The sequence below is a fragment of the Budorcas taxicolor genome, chromosome 4 (assembly GCF_023091745.1).
Source record: "Budorcas taxicolor isolate Tak-1 chromosome 4, Takin1.1, whole genome shotgun sequence".
In the NCBI taxonomy this organism is placed as follows: Eukaryota; Metazoa; Chordata; class Mammalia; order Artiodactyla; family Bovidae; genus Budorcas; species Budorcas taxicolor.
The window spans coordinates 116,130,531-116,153,635 of NC_068913.1; the positions used below are offsets into that span (position 1 = coordinate 116,130,531).

At 43.5% G+C, this 23,105-nt stretch overlaps 1 protein-coding gene across 1 annotated transcript in view; it reads left to right on the forward strand.

The window, feature by feature from the left end:
* Positions 1-480: 480 nt before the first annotated feature.
* Positions 481-23,105, forward strand: part of GALNTL5 (polypeptide N-acetylgalactosaminyltransferase like 5) — a 51,253-nt gene continuing 28,628 nt past the window's right edge. The window contains exons 1-4 of the mRNA XM_052639086.1: positions 481-742; positions 7,950-8,070; positions 16,847-17,013; positions 22,052-22,174. Coding sequence (XP_052495046.1) covers positions 481-742; positions 7,950-8,070; positions 16,847-17,013; positions 22,052-22,174 — 673 coding nt within the window. The remainder of the gene's footprint in view (positions 743-7,949; positions 8,071-16,846; positions 17,014-22,051; positions 22,175-23,105) is intronic.

Consider the following 23,105-nt stretch of genomic DNA (forward strand, 5'->3'; position numbering starts at 1 on the left):
TTCACATTTTTTTCCTTTAGTTTTATCTCAGGAGTTTGGGTCAATGACTTTAAGTGATATTGTGTGTTTTATAAGCATGTTATACATTTTGACTTTAAAAAATCTTATAAGGGGACTTCCCTGGGGATCCGCACTCCCAATGCAGGGGGCCTGGGTTTGATCCCTGGTCAGGGAACTAGATCCCACACGCTGTTACTAACAGCCCACACTCGACATGAAGATCCTGCATGGCACAACTACAGCCCAGCAGAAATCTTAGGAATATGGAGTTTTAAGAGGTTTTTTCCTAAGGGTACACTTTATCTTATCAAAGTAGGAGATAAGCACTGATGTCAAAATGATCCTGTTTTTAAAAACACTGTAAACTGAATTTAAGCCAAGTAGATGATCTCAAACGATGAAAATATCTAATACAGCTTCTCGTAAATCCTTCTGGTTTAGGAACTGTTAAAATGGACCTTCAAAAATGCTAGGTTTACAATGAGAAATGTTATAATTCAGAGCTTACTCTGTGCCTCCTTGACATTCGGCATCTGGATAGCCGTCTTAAGTATTTATCTTCACTACAATCATGTGAAGAAGCAAGAGGAGACCCAGGAGAAAGGAAATCCATTAATTTGGTCCCTTGGAGAAAAACTGCGAAGCAAAGCTGACTCAGTGCACATACCGAGAGCTTACAACGTGAGGGTGCAAAGAGCTAGTGAAGATGAACCTGCAGATCCGAAGTCATTGTTAAGATTAGGTAAGTATTTTGATTTCCCCTGTTAGCCACAGTAAGGGAAAAATATACCATAAGTTGAAGACTGGGAAGAGGAAGAGACTGCCCTTTTTAGAGCAATGCAATTTTGAATTACGAAGTATTTCATATATGTTCATATATATATAACCACAGAGAGAAAATAACACAAACAGGCTTGTATGTATTTGCCTCATAAATGTGAGAATTTTAAAGTAATTTGCTATATTTGCTTCAGATAGCTTTCTGTGTTTCTAAGAAATAAATTTTAATAGGTACAGTAAAAACATCACCCCCATTCTTCCTCCTCCGTGTATATCTTCCTCATTTTCTTTAAGCAAAGTATAGCATGTATTTGAGGTGTATTTGTGGCTGTTCTAGAATGAACTGCAGTGCCACTATGAATATTCACATATAAGTCTTTGTATAAAAATATTCTGTTTCTCTTAGGTAAATACCTCGGTATAGGATAGATGGTTCATATGGAAGCTGTATGCTTAACTTTTTCTAAATCTGGCTTATACATCTGGAAATTCTCAGTTCCCATACTGTTGAAGCCTAGCTTGAAGGATTTTGAGCATTACCTTGCTAGCATGTGAAGTAAGGGCAATTGTACAGTAGTTTGAGCATTCTTTGGCATTGCCCTTCTTTGGGATTGGAATGAAAACTGACCTTTTCCAGTCCTGTGAACACAGCTGAGTTTTCCAAATTTGCTGACAAATTGAGTGCAGCACTTTCACAGCATCATCTTTTAGGATTTGAAATAGCTCAACTGGAATTCCATCACCTCCACTAGCTTTGTTCGTAGTAATGCTTCTTAAGGCCCACTTGACTTCACACTTCAGGTTGTCTGGCTCTGGGTGAGTGACCACAGGATAGTGGTTGTCCAATCTTTAAGACCGATTTTGTATAGTTTTTCTGTGTATTCCTGCCACCTCTTCTTAATCTCATCTGCTTCAGTTAGGTCCTTAGCATTTCTGTCCTTTATTGTGTCCATCTTTGCATGAAATGTTACCTTGGTATCTCCAATTTTCTAGACGAGATCTCTAGTCTTTCCCATTCTATTGTTCTCTATTTCTTTGCATTGTTCACTTAAGAAGACTTTTTTATCTCTCCTTGCTATTCTCTGGAACTCTGCATTCGGTTGGGTGTATCTTTCCCTGTCTCCCTTGCCTTTCACTTCTCTTCTTTTCTCAGCTAAATTTGTAAAGCCTTCTCAGACAACCGCTTTGCCTTCTTGCATTTCTTTGGGATGGTTTTGGTCAATACCTCCTGTACAATGTTACAAACCTCAGTCCACAGTTCTTCAGGCACTCTACCATATCTAATCCCTGGAATCTATTTGTCACTTCCACTATAATTACAAGGGACTTGATTTAGATCATACCTGAATGGCCTAGTGGTTTTCCCTACTTTCTTCAACTTAAGCCTGAACTTTGTAATAAGGAGCTCATGATCTGTGCCACAGTCAGCTCCAGGTCTTGTCATGATCTGAACCCCTGTCATTCATTGGATCATAGAGAAAGCAAGGGAATTCAAGAGAAACTTATACTTCATTGACTACACTAAAGACTGACTGTATGGATCACAAGAAACTGTGGAAAATTCTTATGCAATTCAATGTATGCAAGTCAAGAAGCAACAGTTAGGACTGGACACGGAACAACGGACTGGTTCAAAATTGTGAAAGGAGTATGTCAAGGCTGTATATTGTCACTCTACTTATTTAACTTATGTGCAAAGTACATCATGAGAAATGCTGGTCTGGATGACTTATAGCTGGAATCAAGATTGCCAGAAGAAATATCAACAACCTCAGATATGCAGATGATACCATTCCAATGGCAGAAAGCAAAGAGGGACTAAAGGGCTCTTGATGAGGGTGAAAGAGGAGAGCGAAAAAGCTGGCTTAAAACTCAACAGTCAAAAACCTAAGATCATGGCATCTGGTCCCATCACTTCATGGCAAAGAGAAAGGGAAAAAGTAGAAGCAGCGACAGATTTTGTTTTCTTGAACTCCAAAATCAGTGCGGACGGTTGACTACAGCCACGAAATTAAAAGACACTTGCTCCTTGGAAGAAAAACTATGACAAACCTGGACAGTGTATTAAAAAGCAGAGACATCACTTTGCCAACAAAGGTCCATATAGTTAAAGCTATGCTTTTTCCAGTAGTCATGTACAGATGTCAGAGTTGGACCATAAAGAAGGCTGGGGGACAAAGAACTGATGCTTTCAAACTGTGGTGCTGGAGAAGACTCTTGAGAGTCCTTTGGACTGCAAGGAGATCAAACCAGTCAATCGTAAAAGATATCAGTCCTGAATAGTCATTGGAAGGACTGATGCTGAAGGTAGGGCTCCCATACTTGGCCCAGCCGATGTGAAGGACTGACTCATTGGAAAAGGCCCTGATGCTGGGAAAGATTGAAGGCAGGAAGAGAAGCGGACGACAGAGGTTGAGATAGTTGGATGGCATCATTGACTCAATGGACATGAGTTTGAGCAAGCTCCGGGAGTTAATGAAGGACAGGGAAGCCTGGCTGCTGCAGTCTGTGGGGTTGCAAAGAGTCGTACATGACTTAGCAACTGAACCACAACAAAATGCTCAACTTTAAAGAAAATGACAAACTGTGTTCCAAAGTAAGGGTGCCAGTGCCTATTCCCTTCAGCAGTGGAGGAGAATCCATCTTCTCCAGATTGGTCAACACCTTACATGGTCGGATATTTAGAGTTTAGCCATTATGATGGGTGAGAAATGGCAGGTATCAGTGTAGCCTTAATTTGCGTTGTCCTACGACTAAGGGTTTTTGAGCACCTTTTCATGTGGTTGATGGCCACACATCATCTTTTATAAGGGGCTTCTCCAAGTCTTCTGTCCATCTTTTCATTCATTTCTGGCTGTGCAGGGTCCTTGTGGCCACGTGGGCTTTTCTCTGGCTGAAGCGAGTGGGGGTCACTCTCTAGCTGTGGTGTGTGAGCTTCTTTATCTCAGAGCTCAGGCTCTAGGAGCTGGAACTTCAGTAGTCTGGGCACTTGGGCTTAGCTGCTCGGAGCCATGTGGTATCTTCCCTGATCAGGGATCAAACCTGTGTCTAATGCATTGGCAGGCGGATTCTTTACCACTGAACCACCAGGGAAGCCCCTGTCCATTTTCAAATTGGGATGTTTGTCTCCTGATTTCTAAGACTTTAAAGATTGGGATTTCTAAGACTTTATATATGCTAGTTTCAAATCCTTTGATATATGAGTTGCAAATATTTTGCACAAGTCTGTGCCTTCTCTTTTCATTCTTTTTAAAATTGAGATGTAATTGGTATATAATATTGAGCTTGTTTTAAGTGTACAACGATGATTTTATATATGTATACATTACAAGCGCTTCCCCAGGAGGTTAGCAGTAATGAATCCGCCTGCAATGCAAGAGAGGTGGGTTCTATCCCTGAGTTGGGAAGATCCCCTGGAGGAGGGCATGAAACCTACTCCGGTATTCTTACCTGGAGAATCCCATGGACAGAGGAGCCTGGTGGGCTACATACAGTCCATAGGGTCACAAAGATTAGACAGGACTGAAGGGACTGAGCAGGCACGTATGCACGCATATATTGCCAAACAGTTCAGTTCAGTTCAGTCACTCAGTCGTGTCCGACTCGTTGCGACCCCATGAATCGCAGCATGCCAGGCCTCCCTGTCCATCAGCAACCCCCAGAGTCCACCCAAACCCATGTGCATCAAGTCGATGATGCCATCCAACCATCTCATCCTCTGTCCTCCCCTTCTCCTCCTGCCCTCAATCTTTCCCAGCATTAGGGTCTTTTCAAATGAGTCAGCTCTTCACATCAGGTGGCCAAAGTACTGGAGTTTCAGCTTCAACATCAGTCCTTCCAATGAACACCCAGGACTGATCTCCTTTAGGATGGACTGGTTGTATTTCCTTGCAGTCCAAGGAACTCTCAGGAGTCTTCTCCAATGCCACAGTTCAAAAGCATCCATTCTTCGGTGCTCACCTTTCTTTACAGTCCAACTCTCACATCCATTCATGACTACTGGAAAAACCATAGCCTTGACTAGATGGACTTTTGTTGGCAAAGTAATGTCTCTGCTTTTTGATATGCTGTCTAGGTTGGTCATAACTTAGTTACCACAATAAATTTCATTAACATCCATCATCACACATAGTTAAATTTTTTTCATGTGATGATAACTTTTAAGATCTACTCTCTCAGCAACTTTCAAGTGTACAATACAGTATATAATAGAGTATGTTAACTGTAGTCACCATGCTGTACAGTTTTATTCTCTTTTGAAGGGTTTTATTCAAGAAGTATTATAAAATAAAAGGTGCCTTTTATAAAATAAGCCAGGTGGCACAGTGGGAAAGAATTCGTCTGCCAAAACAGGAGATACAAAAGACGCGGGTTCAATCCCTGGGTCAGGAGGATCCCCTGGAGTAGGAAATGGCAACGCACTCCAGGCTTCTTGCCTCAAAAAGTACCAGGACAGAGGAGCCTGGTGGGCCACAGTCCATGGGGTCACAAAGAGTTTGACATGATTGAACACAGCACATATTCCAGAAGCAAAATTTACTACTCCCTAGTGAGGAGGAGAGCCTGATTTCAATTCTTTTCGGTTTCTTTGAGGTTTGTTTTATCATCCAGGATATGGTCTATCTTGGTGAATGCTCTATGGATACTTGAAAAAAAAATTGTATTCTGATATTGTTAGGTGAAGTGCTTCATATATAAATATAATCTCAATTAGATCTGGTTGGCTGATTGTATTGTTCGGTTCTTCTGTATCCTTGCTGCATTTTTGGCTGGTAGTTCTGACAGTTGTTAAGAGTGGGTGTTGAAGACCCGGATTATAATTGTGGGTTTGTCTGTTTCTACTTTCAACTCTATTGGGCTTTGTTTCATGTATTTTTGCGGCTGGTTTTTGGCATGCTTCTATTTAGGATCATCATGTATTAGTCCCTGGAGAAGGAAATGGCAACCCACTCCAGTACTCTTGCCTGGAAATTCCACGGACGGAAGAGCCTGGCGGGCTGCAGTCCACGGGGTCAAAGAGAGTTGGATACTGTTGAGCAGCTGAGCACGCGTGTGTATTCCTGGGAGCCACAGGGGGCGCTGTGGTTCTCCCGTTGGTGCCGGTTGGCCTAGAGCGGCTGTTGCCGGAAGTTTTCCGTGGTTCTGTTCGTCCCCTTTCCTGGCCCCGGGGCTAGGTGGAACAGGCTTAGCCGGGAGCTTGTTTTGCCTGCGCCTATTAGTGGTTCCTCTTGCAGGTTCTGACTGCGCCCTGTGTGAGAAGGGGACGACGGAGGATGAGATGGTTGGCCGGCATCACCGACCCAGTGGACATGAGTTTGAGTAAACTCTGGGAGATGGTGATGGACAGGGAGGTCTGGCGTGCAGCGGTCCATGGGTCGCAAAGAGTCGGGGACGACTGAGCGACTGAACTGAACTGCACTGACCTGAAGTCTGGGATTTACGGGAGGCAACAAAGAAATCAGCAGCCCACTGTGTCCTTCCTCCAGTCCTGAGACCCCTAGCCAATCTGGCCCCTTACCTCATGTTTCAGGGAACCCCCACGCTTGTCTGCTGTGTCATGCCAAGGATTTTTTTAGGTGTAAGAAAGAGGACCTAAAAGAAATAGGTTTACTGCTTTTTGATGGGAACCCGCTTTAAAAGCAACATAGAATTTATATCAGTTTTGGAAAACATTCCTCGGGCAATGGAAAAGACAGTTCATTCTCCCATAAACAGCACAATATAAATCTACCAAGGACACTTAACTAATTGCATCATTCCAGTTTCTGACTTTTTCTCTGATTCGCAGGTGTTCTTAAAAAATTCTGTTTCTGTTTATTTGTGGCAGTATATATTGATATATTTAAAGTGTTTTCTTTAAGCATTTTGTTGCAGCATTATTTGATGTCTACAAGCTCATGACTATTGAATCTTTATTGTAACTTATTGTAAGTATAAAATGACTTTCTGGGTTGTCCTTCCAGTGAATTCTATACTTTAAAAAATATTTTGACTCCTGTATTCTTTGACCATTCTTCCACTTTTAACCATATTAGTTCATCTTATTTATCTTTTATGGTTTCATTTTGGTTTTTATTACCATCTAAGAGTTTTTCTTTTTTTTTTTTTTATCTTTTAATGGAAAATTCCCCTGGAGAAGGAAATGGCAACCCACCCCAGTACTCTTGCCTAGAAAATTCCATGGATGGAGAAGCCTGGTGGGCTACAGTCCATGGGGTCACAAAGAGTCAGACATGACTGAGCGACTTCACTTTCTTTCACTTTATGCCAGCTTTATTTATTGTTATGACTAATGGGCTTCCCTGGTGACTCAGTTGGTAAAGAGTCTTCCTGCAATGGGCAAGACCCAGGTTCCATCCCTGTGTTGGGAAGATCCCCTGGAGAAGGCAGTGGCATCCCACTCCAGGATTCTTGCCTGGAGAATTCCATGGACAGAGCAGCCTGTTGGACTGCAGTCTGTGGGGTCACTAAGAGTCAGACTCGACCGAGTGACTAACAGTGCCGCACACTGATGTGTTGGCTGTCCTCGGCCGTCTTGTTGTATTCTCTCAAACAGTTTTGGAAGAGGGACTAGCTCTCACCTTCCCTAAAACCCCTCAGTCAATATAGCTTCACAGGACAGTTGTGAATCATGATGTGACCAAGGAGGCCGAGCATATACTTCTCGGGAAAGACTGAATGACTGAGGGTAACTCATTGTTCAGGTTTTGCTAAGGGCTCTGCGGAGAAGACGATGGCACCCCACTCCAGTACTCTTGCCTGGAAAATCCCATGGACGGCGGAGCCTGGTGGGCTGCAGTCCATGGGGTCGCTTAGAGTCAGACATGACTGAGCGACTTCACTTTTTCACTTTTATGGACTGGAGAAGGAAATGGCAACGTACTCCAGTGTTCTTGCCTGGAGAATCTCAGGGATGGGGGAGCCTGGTGGGCTGCCATCTATGGGGTCGCACAGGGTCGGACACGACTGAAGCGACTTAGCAGCAGCAGCTGCTTTGATGTGTGTGAATCCTTTGATTTTAACCTTGTTGTCTGGGCATAGTTTAGGTTCCACAAAAACTACTCTGACATGTTATACAGGGAGTGAATACAGGATATCTTTGTTATTGTCCTTTATCAATGTGACGGTGGTAAACCTATACTTATGTGACTTAACACCTTTTCTTTCAGGTGAGAATTTTAACTATTCAATCCCAGAACTTATTCATGGATATTCAACATATGGATTTAATCACATTATCAGTAAAAACTTGGGCCACTACAGAAGCGTGCCAGATACGAGGAATGTCATGTATGTTCCCTCTGATTTTTTTTTTTTACGTATTACATATTCATTTCAGATAGACAACATAATGATTTGATATTTGTATTTATTGCAAAATGATCACCACAGTAAGTCTAAGTAACACTGATCACCATACACAGGGGCTTCCCCAGTGGCTCAGTGATAAAGAACCCACCTGCAGTGCAGGAGACACTGGTTTGATCCCTGGGTCAGGAAGATCCCCTGGAGAAAGGCACGACAACCCTCTCCAGTACTCTTGCCTGGAAAATTCCATGGCCAGAGGAGCCTGGTGGGCTACAGTCCATAGAGTCCAAAAGAGTCAGACCAGACTGAAGGGACTGAACCCAGCATGGGAGCACCATACATAATACAATTTTTTTTTTTCCTTGTGATGAGAGCTTTTAAGATCCTCTTTTCTAGTAACTTTCAAATATGCCATACAGTGTTTTCAGCTGCAGTTGCCATCTTGTACCTTACATCCCCGTGACATTTATTTTACAGCTGGAATTTTGTAGCTTTCTTGTCTCCTTCACCTGCCTCTGGCAACCACCAATCTGTTCTTTGTATCTATGAACTTGTTTTTTGGGGGGAGAGGTACTGTTTCTTGTTCCTTTGTTGTAGATTCTACGCATAGGTGAGATCTTGTGGTAATTGTCTTTCTCTGACTTGTTTCACTTAGCAAAATGCCCTCAAGATCCATTCATGTTCTTGCAAATGGCGAGATTTCCTCCTTTTTAATGGATGAACTTTATAGATAGATATAGATCATATTTTCTCTATCCCTTCACCACTCATTAACACTTAGGTTGATTCCATCTCTTGGCTCTTGTAAATAATGCTGTAATGAACAAGGTGGGTGCATATATCTTTTTGAGTTAGTGCTTTTGTTTTCTTCAGATAAATACCCAAAGGAGAAATTTCTGGCTCAGTTCTATTTTTAATTTTTTGAGGAACTTCCAATACTGGTTTTCTATAGTAGTTGAACCAATTTACATTCCCACCAATGATGCACAAGGATTCCCTTTTCTCCACGTCCCCCCAACATTTGTTACTTCTTGGATGTTTGATAAGAGCCTTTTTCAGACAGGTGTGACGTGGTATGTCATTGCGGTTTTGATTTACGTTTTCCTGATGATTTGTGATTTTGAGCATCTTTTCATGTGCCTGTTGCCCATTTATATGTCTTCTTTGGGGAAAAAAAATGTCTCTTCCGATCCTCTGCCCATTTTCAAATCTGATTGGTTTGTTTTTTCGCTATTAAGTTGTGTGACTTCTTTACATATGTTAGATATTAACACCCTATCAGATATATGATTTGCAAGTATTTTCCCCTGTTCAGTAGGTTGCCTTTTTGTTTCCTTGAAGGTTTCCTTCGCTGTGCAGAAGCTTTTTGGTTTGATACAGTCCCACTTGTTTATTATTGCTTTTGTTACTTTGCTTTTGGTGTCATATCCAGAAAAATTCAAGACTGATGTCAAAGAGCTTACTGCCTATCTTTTCTTCTAGGAGATTAATAGTTTTAGGTCTTATATTCATTTCATTCATTTCTAATTAACTTGAGAATATGGTATAAGATAGAGATCCAATTTCCTTCTTTGCATGTGGCTGTTCAGTTTTTCCAATTATTGAAGAGACTTTTTCCCACATTTTATATTCTTGGCTCATTTGTTTGAGCTCATTGTAATGTAAATTAATTGACCATATGTGTGGGTTTATTTCTGGACTTTCTACTCTGTTCCATTGATCTGTGTGTTTGTTTTTCATGCCAGTACCATACTGTTTTGATCACTATAGCAATCTATGAAGTTTCCAATTCCTCCACCTTTTTGCCAACTCTTGGTGTGAACAGTCTTTTTTATTTTGGCCAGTCGAATGAGTGTGTAGTGGGATCTCACTGAGGTTCAATTTGCATTTTCCTGATATCTAATGTGCATCTATTTATGTGTTTACTTGCTATCTGTGTATCTTCTTTATAGTTTGCCCATTTTAAATTTAAACTTCAAATATTTTGCCTGTTTTGAAATTGGATTATTTCTTTTCTTATTATTGAGTTTTGGGAAATTTTTATATATTTAAGTGTAAGACCTTTATCATATATATAATTGCAAATATTTCCTCCTAGTCCACGGTTTGTTTTTTCATTCTCTCAATAGTTAGTGCTTTTTGAAAAACACACGTTTTTTCGTTTTAATGGAGTTCAATATTTTTTATAATTTGTTTCTGCTTTCAGCCCAGGATCACAAAAATTTATTCACTGGAATTTCTCTGAAGATGATCATGACATCTGCACTTTTCCTTCTTCCTTTCCAGTGTGGATGCTTTTCTTTGTCTTAACTTATCACACTGGCTAAAATCTCTAGTACAGTGTTGAACAGAAGGGGTGATATTGGACTGCCTTGCTGTGTTCTTGATCTTAACACTCCGTTTTTCACCAGTGACTATGACGTTATCTTTAGGCTTCTCACAGATGCTCTTTTCCAGGTGGCAGAAATTCCCTTCTGTTCCTAGTTTGTTGAGAGTCTTTCATCAGATGGAAATTGGATTTTGTCACATTCTTTTCTGTGCATTGAGGTGTGTGTGTCTTTAGCTTGTAAAGATGGTAAATTATGTTGATTTTCTAATGTTAAACAGAGGTTACATTTATGGGATATCCCCTACTTGGTTATGATGCCTTATCCTTTTTATATATTATTGCATTTGATTTTGCTGAAATTCCAAAATTTTGTTTGGAATTTTATATCAGTGTTTGTAAAGAGTGCTATTGAACATCCTTGTCTGGTTTTATCATCAGAGTGTTGTTGGCCTTGTAGAATGAGTTGGGAATTATTTTTTTAGGAATTAATTTTTTAATGTTTGTGATTGACTTCTGCTAAATACCTTTGATTACACTAAAGACATTTCTTTCTGTTCCTTCACTTGAAATTTTCTCCTTTATTTATTAACATTCATTTTCCTTCCCTTTCTTTAAAAACAATTCTTCTCATGGGTGTGTCAGAATAATGCCAGAGGATTCTGGAGGAGCAACAGAATTTCTCTCTTGGTAGCAAAGTCCACTTCTGGCATGTTCAGTGATTGGCCAAAACTATGGCAATTGAGAGTGGGTTCATTTTGACTTAGGATTTTATTCTAATCAGAAATGACTGCTAAATTCTATCAAATAATTTCTTAGCATGATCACTATGGCTTTCTCCCATCAAATTATTGATAACTTATGTTGAGCCATCCTTACATTCCTGAAATAAACTAACCTTAGTTATACTATTTTTCTAAAATGCTGTTTTATTTGATCTGCTAATATTTTGTCTAATTGTTTTGACCTGTATAAATTAGATTAGTTTGTATCAGTGTTCCTCAGAAGTCTACAATTTCTCTGTGAAAATTTTAAAATTTTGTGTCCTTGGAGATGTGAGCAGTCATAAAATACATAGTCGCATTGGCTAGTCAGGGCTTCTGTGGTGGTGCTCGTGGTAAAGAACCCGCCTGCCAGTGCAGGAGGTGGAAGAGATGAGGGCTCAATCCCTGGGTCGAGAAGAGCCCCTGGAGGAGGGCATGGCAACCCACTCCAGGATTCTTGCCTGGAGAATCCCGTGAACAGAGGAGCCTGGTGAGCTACAGTCCATGTGGCAGCAAAGAGTTGGACATGAATGAAGTGACTTAGCACCCAAGCACGGACTTGTCTAATTTAAAGAAACTTTGCTGTAACAGGAAGCACATGGGTTGTATGTGGTAATTTCATTTCAGCAAAACACAACCCAAAAGTAAAATTAGTTTAATTGTAATTTAACTGAATTTTAGCTGTATTTTACTAATAGTTTACAACTTTATTTATGGTTATGTAAGAGCTTATAAGAGGCTCCCCAGGTGGTGCCAGTGGTAAAGAATTCACCTGCAATGGAGGAGACACAAGAGATGCAAGTTCAATCCCTGGGTAAGAAAGATCTCCTGGAGAAGGAAATGGCAACCCACTCCAGGATTCTTGCCTGGAGAATTCCATGGACAAAGGAGCCCGGAGGGCTACAGTCCACAGATAACAAAGAGTCGGACATGACTGAGCATGCACCACCACCACCACCTCCAAGAGCTTATGAACACGAAATTGACTTTCGTTTGCATATGCATATTTGGGAAACATTAAAGTCACTGAAATCAGCCCTGGAGGGTTGACAGTTTTTTTTCTTCTGAGCCTATGCAAGACTCAGGTTTAAGAAACTCTGCTTTGTTTTTCTTCTTTGAGTTACTGTCATCAGATTTTTATATCAAATTTATACTGCTGCTGCCGCTGCTGCTAAGTCGCTTCAGTCGTGTCCGACTCTGTGCAACCCCATAGACGGCAGCCCATCAGGCTCCCCAGTCCCTGGGATTCTCCAGGCAAGAACACTGGAGTGGGTTGCCATTTCCTTCTCCAATGCAGGAAGTGAAAAGTGAAAGTGAAGTCACTCAGTCGTGTCCGACTCCTAGCGACCTCACGGACTGCAGCCTATCAGGCTTCTCTGTCCATGGGATTTTCCAGGCAAGAGTACTGGAGTGGGGTGCCACTGCCTTCTCCTAGTTCCATAAAATGAATTTGTATGTTTTCTCTATATCTCTATGCTCTATGTCATTGAAATATCATCATCATGTATTTCTTATTTTGAAATGGAACTTGTCTGGTAAGTATGAATCACTGCTCCATTTTCTGCTGGCAGACATGGAAAAAGTTTAGTTTTTTTCTAAGATTATTGGTTGTTCTGCTCAGGCTTTCTATTTCTAGGGTCTATTCAGAGCTATCTATTTTAATAAAAATCTTCTTCACTTACTTTCACATCTATCGGCTTAAAGTTCACGAGTCCTGTTTTCGTAATTCTCTTTCACCTTTTCTGGCACCTTGCGTTCATTCTCATTCTTATTTTTGTACATTTTTCTTCTCGATTTCAAAAGCTTGGTAGAAATTGATATACATTAGTCATCTTTCAGAAAGCTATCTTTTGCTTTGATTTATCAATTTTACTTTTTTTGTCTTCTAACTCATTAGTTTCCAGTTGCCTTTATGGGGTTGTGTCTTCTTTCTCTTGATGCATTTTTGTGGTCTTTTTGCCCTTCTATAAGGTTAAAATAGTTTATTTCATCTCTTCCTTAGATGATAATAATACGTTCATAAGTCTTCGTTTTATTCTGACTAGGATTTAGCTATGTACATTACAGTGTTTTCTTTTAACAGTTCTTTCTTTAGAGAGTCATACTTGGCTGCGCTGGGTCTTTGTTGCTGCGTGGGCTTTCCCTAGTTGTGGCGAACACGGGCTTCTCTCTAGTTGTGGGGGACGAGCTCCTCCCTGTGCTGGCCTCTCTTGTTGCAGAGCACGGCCCTCGGCGCTCAGCCTCCAGTGGTTGCGGCTTGCCGGCTCTGCAGCACAGGCCCAGTAGTGGAGGCACCTGGGCTTTGTTGCTCCCCAGCATGCGGGATTGTCCCAGACCAAGGATCAGAACCATGTCTCCTGCAACGGCTGGCAAATTCTTCACCACTGAGTCACCAGGGAAGCCCTATACATTAGGTTTTAACATGCGGTGTTTTCAGGCTTGCAAATCTCTAAATTGTTATTGTCGTTTGGTCACTAAGTTGGGTTCAACTCTCTGCAACCCCGTGGGCTGCAGCACGCCAGGCCCTACGCCCCAGTGTTTGCTCAAATTCATGTCCATTGAGTCAGTGACGCTATCTAATCATCTCATCCTTTGCTGGCCCCTTCTCCTTTTGCCTTCAGTCTTTCTCAGCATCTTTTCCAATGAGTCAGCTCTTCACATCAGGTGGCCAAAGTATTGGAGCTGCAGCTTCAGCATCAGTCCTTCTAATACTATTCAGGGTTGATTTCCTTTAGGATTGACTGATTTGATCTCCTTGCAGTCCAAGGGACTCTCAAGAATCTTCTCCAGGACCAGTTTAAAAAGCAGCAATTCTTTGGCACTCAGCCTTCTTTACGGTCCAGCTCTCCCATCTGTACGTGATTACTGGAAGAACCATAGCTTTGACTAGATGGACCTTTGTCGGCAAAGTGATATGTCTGCTTTTTTAATACGCTGTCTAGGTTTGTCATAGCACTCCTTCCTAAATAATTTGCAGTTTATTTCTCTTTGATCCAAGACTTATTTAGAAAAGTGGGTTTTATTTAAGATTGGATTTAGGCAAGTTCCCCCTGACCTCCCCGCCATGGCCATAATTTAACAGTTTGCTGCAGCTGCTGCTGCTGCTAAGTTGCTTCAGTCGTGTCCAACCCTGTGCGACCCCATAACGGCAGCCCACCAGGCTCCCCTGTCCCTGGGATTCTCCAGGCAAGAACACTGGAGTGGGTTGCCATTTCCTTCTCCAATGCGTGAAAGTGAAAAGTGAGAGTGAAGTCGCTCAGTCATGTCTGACTCTTTGCGACCCCATGGACTGCAGCCTACCAGGCTCCTCTGCCAATGGGATTTTCCAGGCACAAGTACTGGAATGGGTTGCCAAAGCCTTCTCCAATTTAACAGTTTAGACAAGTAAAAAACTGTTTACAGAATAGTTTATCAGTCACTTATCAAGATGTTTTTTCTAACATTCTTAGAGGACTGTCATTTCGTGTATTTGCCCGCTAGACCCTTCTGATTCAGAGTGTGGTCTGAGGACCAGCAGCACCGGGAGCCCCTAGAAGCGTGTCAGCCCCACTGAATACCAGGCCCGACCCCAGACGTACTTAATCAGAATATGCATCTGGAAAGAAGCTCAGGAGTGTTTCTGCACATTAAAGTGCAACATTCTTCAGCTGGGTTGGTAGAGCTGCTATAATAAACCTCCATAAACTGGCACGCTCCAATGGCAGCCATTTGTTGTCTCACGGGTCTCTGGAGGCTGGGAAGTCAGAAACCTTGGTTGGCAGGGTGGGTTCTTTTCTGGGCTGCGGGGAGGATGGCGCAGGCCCCTCTCCTTGGCTTAGGGATGGCCCTTTTTTTCCTGTGTCTCTTCACATCGCCCTGTATCCTCAGGTCCCCTTTTTGTAAGGACACCAGCCTTACTAGATGGGCCCCCCGGATGACCTCTCGCTTATTACAGCAACCCCATTTCCAGATTGGGTCGTATTCTGGGGTCCTGGTGGTTAGAATGTGGAGTAGGGGGACACAAGTCAACCCATAACAGTCCTGCTTTAACTAGACCGTTGGGAATCGCGTTAGCGAAGCACAAGATCAGCTAAACATGGACAACCAAGCACTTGTCCAAATTACCTTCACCCTGAAAAGAAACGTATTTAGGCCCGAGAGGTCTTCTATACAGAAAGACCACAGCAACATTCAGCAGTTGGAGAAACCCATACACGTTCGATTTCTCTTAGCGGTTTACACTCACGTGATGTGAATTCAGGCTCCTTCAGTATCATTGTCTCGTTCCTCTGAAGGGGCTCAGTTTGTAGTTTTCTCAAAATGATAAACTTGGACTAGATAGAATATTAGCGCTGTGATCCAGTAGCCTGAGTTCACCGTCTCTCTCATTCTTGGGGTGATACCCTTGCTCCCCCATTCCCGTCTCTCATCTACTTACTCTGATGAGACAGTGATCTTAATCTTAGGCTTCCCAGGTGGCAGGAGTGATAAAGAATCTGCGTGCCAATGCAGGAGACACAAGAGGATATGGGTTTGATCCCCGGGCCAAGAAGATCCCCTGGAGTAGGAGAGGACATCCACTCCAGTATTCTTCCTGAAAAACCCCCTGGACAGAAGAGCCTGGAGGACTACAGTCCCTGGGGGTACAAACAGTCAGACACGACTGAGCACACACATGCACAAGGCAGTGATCTCACCGGAGGGTCGGCCTTTTGATCTACCTGTTTCTGGGAAGCCAGTGCAGGGGGCCCGACCTCCAGCCCTGGGCAACTAGACCCCGCACATCACAACTAAGAGTGTGCGTGCCGGAACGCTGCAGCTGCACAACCCACGTGCTGCAAGGAAGACTGAAGATCGAGCGCGCCACGACTAAGACCCAGTGAACCCAGATAAATGAACGTTAAGAAAGAGAGGATGAGCAGAAATGGAGCATGTCTGAGTGACTTTCAAACCTCTAGTGAGAATTGCTCTTGAATGCTCCAGGAGCCTGCCTGTCACTAGGTCCTGTGGGACATTTGGGTCCCCTTTTCAATGTACGTCTTTCTTAAGCTTAAGCTAGTTCCAATTGTCATTTACAACCAAAATATTTCAAAACACAACCCAATAAGGAAGCAATCCAAACAATGCTTAATAGCTAAAAATTAATATTACTAAAATTCAGTGTCCATATTTCCCTTAAGTGCACAAAAAAATAATAAAACATTTTTTGCCGGATCCTTGGAAGAAATCTAATTGCACCATATCCATTATTACATTTCTTTGTTCCAACAGACTATACAAGTGTTAAGAATAGCACATGGATTTTCTTTGAAGATAGGACAATCAAGTTAATTTGAACCTTTTAATGTGTATAAGCTTGTTAATTCATTTTCTAATAGAAATGAAAATATAGGTCTAATTTATGTTTACACTATATCCAAAGTAGAACTAATTTTATCAAAACAGAGTCTCGGGAAAAAGCAATTATGATGGGCATTAAGAAGGGCGGGGTGATCTAGACAGTATTAGAACAACATAGGACGCTTGAAGAAATTTTTGCATCTTAACTTTTGTGTTTTAAAAGTACTGTCCCCTTATCATCATAATCATCAATTAAAGGAATAAAGAGGAAAATGTGAATAAAGTGTTTCAATGAGTCCTCAAAACATCTCACGCTTTTAGATGAATAATTTTCTTCCTCTGTCTGCAGGTGTCGGAAAAAAACGTACCCAGCCAAACTGCCGACTGCCAGCGTCATCATTTGTTTCCACAATGAAGAATTTAGTGCCTTGTTTCGAACACTGTCCAGCGTCATGGCCCTCACTTCACAGTATATCCTGGAAGAAATTATTTTGGTAGACGACATGAGTGATTTTGGTGAGAGAGAATGCTAACCATCTTTCTAATCGTCTTTGAAGTAGGGCTATCTCTGCGGCACTTGAGTTATTTTGTACGAAAAACATTTTTGGTGGGTGTCAAGGCAGGCACTTTGGAGCACTGATGGTGATGTGAGAGTCTGGTCCCTGACCTTCTGGTTGGGCTAATGGGGTGGCTCGCACTTCAGATAAACGTAGGGGTAAGCCGGTCTTTAGAGGTCATGGATGATGTTGAAGAAGTGATGTCTAGGATGGATCAACAACAAGCTTTTACTGTGTAGCACAAGGAACTATATTCACTGTCCGGTGATAAACCATAAAGGAAAAAAAATATAAAAAAGAATATACATAAGTGAATCACTACAGTAGAAATTAACAGTAGAAAGTTCTGTGCCGTAGAAATTAACACAACATTGTAAATCAACTCTACTTCAAGAAAGTAGCATTTTTTTCAAAAGTGACATCTGAACTGAGATGAGTTGAGATTACATAGATGAAGGGGAAGGAAAAGGTATTTTAGGCAGAGAAAATGGCCCAGAGGCAACAGAAAATATGGTGAGTTTGGAATAGTTTTTTATTTTATGTAGTGTGTGTGTGTGTGTGTGTGTGTGTGTGTGTATGTGTGTGTGTATGCGCTCAATCAAGTCCTTCTCTTTGCTGCCCCATGGACTGTTGCCTGCCAGGCTCCTCTGTCCATGGAATTTTCCAGGCAAGAATACTGGAGTGGGTTACCATTTCCTTCTCCAGGAGATCTTCCCCACCCAGGAATCAAATCTGTGTTTCTTAGGTCTCCTGCCTTGGCAGGCGGATTCCTTACCACTGTCTCACTGGGAAAGGACTTACATAAATTATGTATGAGTATAGTTTTAGGAGGGAGGGGTGGGCATGAAACCAGAAATGAAAAAAGTAGCCCCTCATGAAGGCATTGTTTGAATTTTATTTGGAGAAAATGGGGAATGATTCCAAGACTTAATGTAGGGTAATGACACAATCCAGGTGCTTTACATTAAAGAATTCTAATCACACCAACTACACTCAAGGGTTTATTCCTTCATGTTCACTGATTTTAAAGAACTAGAATGCTAGAACAAAATCTTCTGAGCTCCATTTAGCATTTGAACTCAGTTGTCTGTTTTACAACTTAATTCCAAACCTGAGGCAAGCCGGGAGGACCCAGATGAAGGATAAGCTCTCTGGGGTCTGCAGGTTGCCTGTGGGGTCCATTTCTCATGGAAGCAATGCATGCATATTGGATACTGCCTAAAGGTTTACCTAATCTACTGTGAATCTGACCCACCATGGGCTGGGACAGGAAAAAGAGGAGGAGCAACGGAAGGAAGAAGAAGAGACAAGGGAAGAAAAGAAGAGGAGGTTCACCCTTCGAGAAGCAACTGAGCTGCACCAACTCAAAAGTGAAATGGGGACTTCCTTTGTGGTTCGGCGGTTAAGAATTCACTTGCCAGTGCAGGGGACACAGGTTCGATCCCTGATCTGGGGAGATACCACATGCTGCAGGGCAACCCAGCCTGTGCGCCACAACTACTGAGCCTGGACGCCTAGAGGCCACGTTCTGCAACAAGAGAAGCCACCGCAGCGAGAAGCCCACGCACTGCAAGTAAAGAGTAGACCCCTGCTCCCCACAAGAGAGAAAGCCTGTGCACAGCCAGAAAGACCCGTGCAGCCAAAAAAAGCGTGGAATGGGACTCGAGCTAGTGTCGGCTCCATTTCGGAATTTCACTCATTGGCCAGGCACTGTATGCAGGTCAAGAAGCAACAGTTAGAACTGGACATGGAACAACAGACTGGTTCCAAATCGGGAAAGGAGTATGTCAAGACTGTATATTATCACCCTGCTTATTTAACTTCTATGCAGAGTGCATCACGCGAAATGCTGGGCTGGATGAAACACAAGCTGGAATCAAGATTGCCAGGAGAAATATCAATAACCTCAGATACGCAGATGACACCACCCTTATGGCAGAAAGTGAAGAACTAAAATGCCTCTTGATGAAAGTGAAAGAGGAGAGTGAAGAAGTTGGCTTAAAACTCAACATTCAGAAAACGAAGATCATGGCATCCAGTCCCATCACTTCCGCACAAATAGATGGGGAAACAATGGAAACAGTGTCAGACTTTATTTTTATCTGGGCTCCAAAATCACCTCAGATGGTGACTGCAGCCATGACATTAAAAGATGCTTGCTTCTTGGAAGAAAAGCTATGACCAACCTAGAGAGCATATTAAAAAGCAGAGACATTACTTTGCCAACAAAGGTCCATCTACTTTGCCAACAAAGGTCCATCTAGTCAAAGCTATGGTTTTTCCAGTAGCCATGTATGGATGTGAGAGTTGGACTATAAAGAAAGCTGAGCACCAAAGAATTGATGCTTTTGAACTGTGGTGTTGGAGAAGACTGTTGAGAGTCCCTTGGACTGCAAGGAGATCCAACCAGTTCATCCTAAAGAAAATCAGTCCTGAATATTCATCGGAAGGACTGATGCTGAGGCTGAAACTCCAGTACTCTGGCCACCTGATTCGAAGAACTGTCTCATTTGAAAAGACCCTGATGCTGGGAAGGATGGAAGGCAGGAGAGAAGAGGAGGACAGAGGATGAGATGGTTGGATGGCATCACCGACTTGATGGACATGAGTTTGAGTAAGCTCTGGGAGCTGGTGATGGACAGGGAGGCCTGGCATGCTGCAGTCCATGGGGTCGCAAAGAGTCAGACACGGCTGAGCAGCTGAACTGGACTGTGTAGGAGCCACCCTAGTCTAAGGAGTCCAGTACTGTTTATCTCTGACTTTGTGCATGGGAGGGGATGCGGAAGGATGGCTAGGTTCCTCATCTGACTGAGCAACACATCTGGCCACATGTGGGGCAAAAGGCCCCAGTAAAGCCAGGAGCAGGCGGCAGGGGGATCTTTGCTGGACTGTGAAGTCTAACGTCTCACCCAGAGGATGAAGATCCTGCCATGGACGTGCAGTCCCAGGAGGACCGAGGAAGTCCCAGGGGCCCCAGCCTTCCAGAACTGTGCCAGGAGTTCAGAGACACACCTGGAGGTCTGCCCAGATATCCTTTAGGCATCAGAGGACTCGCCACTGATGGCTGAGAGATGGTGGACCAGATGCTCCACTTCTCCTCCTGGATCCACAGCCACCGATGGGTGGTCATTTCACCCGCCCCACCAACGGGCTTAGTCCTGGGCCCACACAGAACCTCAAACACAGCAAATGCAGGAAATGGGGTGTTCTGTGTCCTGATGGTGCTCAGGGTTGATGCACCCCCACTTTTAATCCACCGTGATTTCCTGTGGGCTCTAGGAGAACTTTCTTGAACTACAGCTAGTCTTTTCTGGCTCATACCAGTAGGTACTGGTGATGGAGTCCCTCAGATTGGGATGGCAGGGGTCGGGAGCCCAGACAACCACCTCCATTGAGTTACATGAGAGGCATGTCCAGGGCTGACCTGCTACCGTCCACCTTTCTCATAGTCCTGGTCCCTCTTGACTACACACACGCGGCATGGCCATCTCCTGCACGACTCAAAGCCTCCACTTCATGTCAGCGATGACCGCTGCCAGAACGGCCTGTTTCCTCCCATGTCTGCCACACAGAGTTCCTCTGAGTCCTGGATGTTGGAGGGTGTTTGTAGACATCTGATCTGAGATGCTACCTCTACCCTTCAAGTATAGCTGTGCAGCCTGGAATCTACCTCTGAGCAGGGCCCTGGCACTCTTTTCACAGAAAAGGAAAGAGATTTCTTTCATTCTTCTGCCAAGACTACAGTGAACGTGCCTCTATTGGTCCCCAGCCCCCAGACTCTCTGACCTCTGAGGCATCTGTATCCATCTCACCAGAGACTGACCTCTTGTTGTTGTTCAGTCCCTACTTGTGTCCGCCTCTTTCTGACCCCATGGGTGCAGCACATTAGGCTCCCCTGTCTTCCACCATTTCCAGAGTTTGCTCAAATTCACGTCCATTGAATCGGTGATGCCACCCAACCATCTCATCCTCTGCCACCTCCTTCTCCTCTTGCCTTCAATCTTTCCCAGCATCAGGGTCTTTTCCAATGAGTAGGCTCTTCACATCAGGTGGCCAAAGTATTGGAGCTGTAGCTTCAGCATCAGTCTTTGCAATGAATATTCAGGGTTGATTTCCTTTAGGATTGACTGGTTGATCTCCTGCAGTCCAAGGGACTCTCAAGAGTCTTCTCCAACACCACAGTTCAAAAGCATCAATTCTTCGGTGCTCAGCCTTCTTTATGGACCAACTCTCACATCTATATATGACTACTGAAAAAAAAAAAACATAGCTTTGATTATAAGGACCTTTGTGGGCAAAGTGCTGTCTCTGCTTTTTAATATGCTGTCTAGGTTGGTCATAGCTTTCCTTCCAAGAAGGAAAGGACCTCCTTTATCATCATCATATTAACATCTGAGTACTGAGTGACTGTTAAGTGTCAGGCTCTGTGCTTGGTGATGCATTTCTTCTTCTCACTGCACTCCTGCAAGGACTACGTTAGCTCTGCCTTCTCACTGACGAGAAAGCTGAGACTTCAGTGGTTGATAACCAGCCTGGGGGTCAGTACCAAGTTAGGTGCACAACTGTTATGAATAAAGTCAGAGTGCTCCAAAGCCCCATAATTTATGCTTTTCCTATTATAATTTTAATAATGATATATTAAAATAGAGGCATTTCATGGATTTCTCTGGTGGTCCAGTGGTTGGGACTCTGTGCTTCCAATCCAGAGGGCCTGGGTTTAATCCTTGGTCGGGGAATTAAGAGCCCACATGCCACAAAGTGTGGCCAAAAAGTTAAAAAAAAGAGAGAGAGAAAGGAGTATTTCACTAGAAACATAGAATATTCACAGTTGATTTCAATGCTGAATCTCTTTTTGTTCACATTTTGTGCACGTTCATTCAATCAAACTTTCTTTTTTGAGTTTAGAACATCTGCAGAATAGCAGTTTTTAAGAATCAAAATTTTGAGAAACTGGTTAATATACTTTGCAGTTGTCAAATGCTGACTCTTTTTTCCAGATGATTTGAAAGAGAAACTCAACTATCACTTGGAATTTTTTCGAGGAAAGATTAAATTAATAAGAAACAAAAAGAGAGAGGGGCTGATTCGAGCAAGGATGACCGGAGCATCCCATGCTTCAGGTATGAAGGTTTTGCTCCAGACAGGACCCCACGTCTGTGTCCCAGAGGTCTTCCTGCCCATGCGGAAACCATCCTCACGAGTCTCCATGGCATAAACAGAAGAGTGGGAATATATTTCAGCCTTATGAGTCTTAAATCTTTGTCTGACTCTGAAAGTATTGTGCTTCAAGATGTTACTTTATTATTTCAAATAGAAGACAAATAGAAGTTATCCTCATCGCAGGGAAGGGGCGGGGAGAGGGTATAAGCTCAGCCTCCCGTTACAGGACCGTCCCCCAGGTACAGACTCTGGGATGGAGTTGTACATGCAGGGGCCCCCCCAGGTGGTCTTGGGAACCAGGTAAAGGGGTGAGGAAAGCAAGACTTTACAGGGAGAGCAGGGCTGTGATGTAGCTGCAGAGACCCCATGGGGACCTCGGAAGCTAGAAAGGGGTCTGTCCAGGTCCTCTGGGAGGCAGGGGCCCGGATGACATGGGAGGAGTGCTTACAGAGAAATGTCTGCGAAGGATAAAGGGGAGAGGACGAAATGTGGGCTGGAAGCTTCTGATCTGACCCCGGTGGAAGGAGGCAAGGAAGGAGGGAAGGCCGAAAGCCCTTCGGTCTGCTGCGTGGCTCCCAGAAGGGGCTTGAGTGGGCCAGTCTGGAGCCCCTGAGCCAAGACCGGGCACTGGAGGAGTCCTGAGTGGGGCCCCTGTGGCCGGTCGGGTTCACCTGGTTCCCGGGGGCCCACACAGTGTGCGCAGTGATTGGCTGGGAGCCCCCGGGAGGGCGTAGCCTTGGTGTGAACACTCCAGAAGATCCCAAAGCTGGGGGACCTCCTGGGGCAGCTTCTTGTGAAGGGAGGTCTCAGCCGCCGGGAGCACGGGGGTCCCATCTGGCCTCCGGCGTCCCTTGGGACGGCAGCCCAGTCCTCTGCCAAGGGCAGTTCCTG